At 41.0% G+C, this 5,172-nt stretch overlaps 1 protein-coding gene across 2 annotated transcripts in view; it reads left to right on the top strand.

The window, feature by feature from the left end:
* The window catches only part of SLC38A9 (solute carrier family 38 member 9), a 100,200-nt gene that overhangs the window by 53,077 nt on the left and 41,951 nt on the right, over positions 1-5,172 (top strand). For both annotated transcript variants that reach the window (XM_008065792.2, XM_021716396.1), the window contains one exon: positions 275-445. In XM_008065792.2, the coding sequence (XP_008063983.1) occupies positions 275-445 (171 nt within the window). The remainder of the gene's footprint in view (positions 1-274; positions 446-5,172) is intronic.

Raw genomic sequence — 5,172 nt, 5'->3', positions numbered from 1 at the left:
GGCGGGTCTTGACCCCGCCGGCTCAGGCAATCCGCTCACCAAAGCGCTGGGATTACAGCCTCCCAAAGCGCTTGGGATTACAGGCTGGGCCACCGAGCCCGACTTTTATGTGTTTTTTATGTTTTAATTACTATTATAATATATTCTAATGTGTTGTGGTAGTATAACCAGATTTTTTGCTGCATATTTTGAGTTAATTTGGAGAACAAAAATTGTAAATATAAGCTCTATGATCAACATCTACTTTTATTCTTTCTCTTTTATTTGTACCTAGCTTCATTGGATACCGCTACCTGGGAATATCCAGATGTCTGCAGACATTATTTTGGCTCCTTTGGGCAGTGGTCAAGTCTTCTTTTTTCCTTGGTGTCTCTCATTGGAGCAATGATAGTTTACTGGGTGCTCATGTCCAATTTTCTTTTTAATACTGGAAAGTTTATTTTTAGTAAGTATTTATGTCATATGCTTTAACCCAGTTACTTTCAAATGCAATTAGTATTGTAATGTTTTAGTTCCAGCATCAAATTCTAGGACTTGTGATATATAAAGTAAGTAATATATGTAATTCTAGAAAACATATTTTATTCTGTTTGTTTTCTGTAGTTGTGGTCTCAAATATATTGTATATGTTCATTTCCAAACATTAATTTTTGAATTAATAATGTCTCCTTAAAATCTCTAGTTAGTATATTTCTATAACCCGTCAGATATTTTAAACATTTTTCACTCTTTACCACAAAATTTTAGTATAACAGAAAAGTTTATAAATGTCATTGGTATTTGTTGCTAAAAAATGTGATGTGTAAGCCAGGCACCGTGGCTCATGCCTATGATACCAGCACTTTGCAAAGCCGAGGTGGAGAATCACTTGAGCCCAGGAGTTCAAAACCAGCCTAGGCAACATAGCAGACCTCATCTCTACAAAAAATTAGCCATGCATGGTGATGCATTCCTATCATCCAGCTACTCAAGAGGCTAAGACAAAAGAATCACCTGAGCCCACATGATTGAGGCTATGGTGAGCCGTGATGGTGTCACTGCACTCCAACCTGGGCAACAGAGTGAGAACCCAACACAAAAAAAAAAAAAAAAGAAAGAAAAGAAAGAAAGGAACTTGATGTATAGACTCTAGGGCAGGTGTCTCCACCCCCGAGCCATGGACTGGTACTAGTCCATGGCCAGTTAGGAACCAAGCTGTACAGCAGGAAGTAGAGCTCAGATGGTGATACTAGTGCTGGGGAGTGACTGCAAATACAGATTAACATTAGCAGTGAGGTTTGACTATACAAAGACCATAATAAATCAATTGCTTGAAGACTCATATCAAAACCCTATCAGTGAGTGGCAAGTGAGTTGATATACTTCAGTTGTACAGCTACATGTGGTGGCAGACTTTAGTCAGAGTCTGACACTTATTTTAATCCACACTTATTTACTACCTCTGTCCTCACCTCATTCCCACACTGTGCACTTTTCACAGTCACAGTTTTGGTAAACCCACAAGCTAACCCTAACCAAAATGAGTAAAAACCAAACGTCACTGGAGAGCTTCTTTGAAAAGGGAAAGACCCAATGATGAGACAACAGAAGATTTTCTAAGACTGCTAACAAAAAGAAAGCTATAAGCTATGCTCGGTGGCTCAGCCTGTAATCCCACGCCTTGGGAGGCTAAGGTGAGTGGATTGCCTGAGCCCACGGGTTCGAGACCCGCCTGGGCAACTTGGCAAGACCTCATCTCTACAATAAATCAAAAAATTAGCCGGGTGTGGTAGCGCACACCTGTAGTTCCAGCTACTTGGAAGGCTGAGGTGGAAGGTTCGCCGGAGTCCAGCAGGTCGAGGCTGTGGTGGACAGGAGCGGCCACTGCTCTCTAGTCTGGGCGACAGAATGAGACTCAGCTCAAAAAAAAAAAAAAGCTGCATTTAAAAGAAAATACCAAGAGTCCTACTGAAATTGCGGGTCCACTGCAACAGGTGATTCACATTCTCCAAGCCCGCTTTGTATAATATGTGGTGATGGGCTATCCAACAAAGCCATGAAACTTTCAAAACTGCTTTGCCACATGGAGACCAAGCACCCTGCATTAAAAGACAAGCCTTTGGAGTTTTTCAAAAGAAAAAGGCATGAACACAAACAGAAGCAATTATTGAAGGCCATCACTTCATCAAATGTGTCTGCACTGAGAACATAATTCTTAGTAGCTAACCACATTGATAAAGCTAAGAATCCCTTTACTATAGGAGAAGAGTTGTTGCTAAGAACATTTGTTGTGAACTTTTAGGAGAGACATGTTCAAAAGATGGCATGTGTTTCTTTCAGCTAGCACTGAGACTAGAAAAATTGATGAAATAGAAGAGGTTATTGAGGCACAATTGTTAGAGGGAATTAATGAGACACTGTTGTGCACAATCCAGGATGATGAGTCTACTGATGTTGACAACAAAGAATGTTTTTGTGTGATATCCGGGAGTGCCAAAAAGTTGTATACACATTTTAAGAGATGTTATGTATATATTATTTTAGTTCACCACAATCAAGTGTCTGGATGTTGATGGTAACCACTTTGAGCATTTCTTTTAATTGCAGAAGTCAAGCATAACTTGTATTCATCTTTTGTTATCAATGTATATTAAGTATTACAATTTTAATAGTATTTCCTTTCTTAAAATGTGTATGCAATTTTTTGGCACCCTCTGTATTTTTCAGGAGAATATGCATGTGGATACATAGCACATTTGTTGCCAACCAACACTGCAGCTGCAGAACTGAACTGATCATTTGTGTTGGTATAGCACAGATGGAGTGGCTGCCATGATTGGACAGCTTTCTGGTTTCAATACTCAGGTCAAAGAAATCGCCTCTGAATGAATCTACGCACTGTATCTTCCAAAGAGAAATGCTGGCTAACCAAAAAATGTCAACTTAACTTAGCAGCATTTTGCAGGATGTGATTAAAATTATCAACCACATTAAGGTACATTCCCTTAACTCGAGTCTGTTTATGCAGCTCTATGAGGAAGTAGACACCGAGCACACACGTCTTCTCTTATACGCAGAAGTACGATAGTTTTCTAAAGGTAGATCAGCCAGGTGCAGTGGCTTATGCCTATAATTCCAGCACTTTGGGAGGCTGAGGTGAGAGGATTTCCTGAGCCTGTGAGTTCGAGACCAACCTGGGCAACTTGGTGAGTCCTCATCTCTACAATAAATCAAAAAATTATCCAGGTGTTGTGGTGTGTGCCTGTAGTTCCAGCTACTTGGAAGACTGAGGTGGAAGAATCACCTGAGCCCAGCAGATCGAGGCTGCGGTGACTGTGAGCATGCCACTGCAGTCCAGCCTGGGTGACAGAGTGAGACTCCAACTCAAAAAAATTAAAAAATAGTAATAAAAGTAGATCACTGGGCAGTTTTTAAATTATGAGTGCTGCTCCATAGATTTATTTTAGAAGAACAATCACAACTGGCAGCACATTTCAGTGATACACAATGGGTTGCAAAACTTGATTATTTGTGTGACATATTCAACGTGCTCAACAAACTCAATCTGTCACTTCAGTGGAGAACAACCACTGTGTTCAAGTCAACAGATAAAGTGGCTACATTCAAAGCCAAACGAGTTATGGAGGCAATGAGTGAACTTTTTTTTTTTTTAATTGGAGTCTCACTCTGTTGCCCAGGTTGGAGTGCAGTGGCACGCTCACAGCCACCGCCACCTCAATCTGCTGGACTCAGGCAACCCTTGCGCTTCATTCTTCTAAGTAGCTAGAACTACAGGGTGCCACCATGCCCGGCTAATTTTTTTATTTATTGTAGAGACAAGGTCTTGCCAAGTTGCCAAGGCCGGTCTTGAACCTGTGGGCTCAGGCAATCCTCTCACCTCCACCTCCCAAAGTCCTGAGATTACAGATGTGAGCCACTGCACCCAGCTAGCAGAGATTTTGAGAGACTGAGCCTTATTTCTCCCAGTTGGTGCATGATCACCTACCTCAGCTTTCAAAAGAGTTTGATCATTACTTCCCTAACACAAAAGACCCCTCGAACTGGAAAGGAATGGATCTGCAACCCATTTGTGAATAAGCCAGTTAAATTGATTTTGTGCTAGAAGAGAATCAACTGCTTGAGATCGCAGACAATGGCCTTAAAAGTATGTTTGAGACAACTTCAAATCTTCATACGTTCTGGATTAAAGTCAAGACAGAATATCCTGAGACTACCACAAAGCTCTAAAAAGGCTGCTTCCATTGCCAACATCCTTTCTTTGTGAAGCAGGATTTTCTGCTGTGATTGCAGTCAAAATGATTTTATGGAGTAGACTGGACATAACACACTTTGGGTGTCGCTGTCTCATCATCCCAAAATGAGACAATCTAGTTACAGGAAAACAAACTCAGGGCTCCCACTGATTCTGCATTCTGGTGAGTTATAAATTATTTCATTATATTACAATGTAATAATAATAGAAATAAAGTGCACAATAAATGTAATGCACTTCGATCATCCCGAAACCATAATCTCTCCCTCCCAGTCCATGGAAAAATTGTCTTCCATGAAACTAGTTCCTGATGCCAAAAAGGCTGGAAACTGCTGCTCTAGGGGAAACAAATTGTAATGAGTTTTAACACATTAGGAGCTAAGAATAGGGAACAGTATAATAATGGAATTTAAGTAATAAAGATTTTATTTGCATATCACTAAATTATGATTTGCCTAATCAGCTACTTGAATTCTGAAGAGAGTCTTAGAAATTTAGACCAAATACTTTTTGTAATTTTTCTTTAGGTTAAATAGAAGCTGTTCATTTTTTTTTTTTAATCCTGCTATATTGCCCAGGTTGGGCTCAAACTCCTGGGCTCAAGAAATTCTGTTGCCTCAGCCTCCCAGATACAGGCACATGCCACTGCACCCAGCTGAAAGTTTATTGTAAAAGATACCAGGTTGCCAGGCTCAGTGGCTCAGCCTGTAATCCCACACTTTGGGAGGCTGAGGTGAACCCGCCTGAGCCCGCGGGTTCGAGACTCACTTGGGCAATTTGGCGAGACCTCATCTCTACAATAAATCAAAAAATAACTGGGCGTGGTAGCGTGTGCCTGTAGTTCCAGCTACTTGGAAGGCTGAAGCAGAAGGATCACCGGAGCCCAGCAGGTCGAGGCTGCGGTGACCAGGAGCGGCCAC

This window comes from Carlito syrichta, unplaced genomic scaffold (assembly GCF_000164805.1).
Source record: "Carlito syrichta isolate Samal-C Ts95f unplaced genomic scaffold, Tarsius_syrichta-2.0.1 Scaffold308804, whole genome shotgun sequence".
Lineage (NCBI taxonomy): Eukaryota > Metazoa > Chordata > Mammalia > Primates > Tarsiidae > Carlito > Carlito syrichta.
Note: the sequence above shows the minus strand (reverse complement) of the source record. Positions and strands in the feature narration are given on the sequence as shown.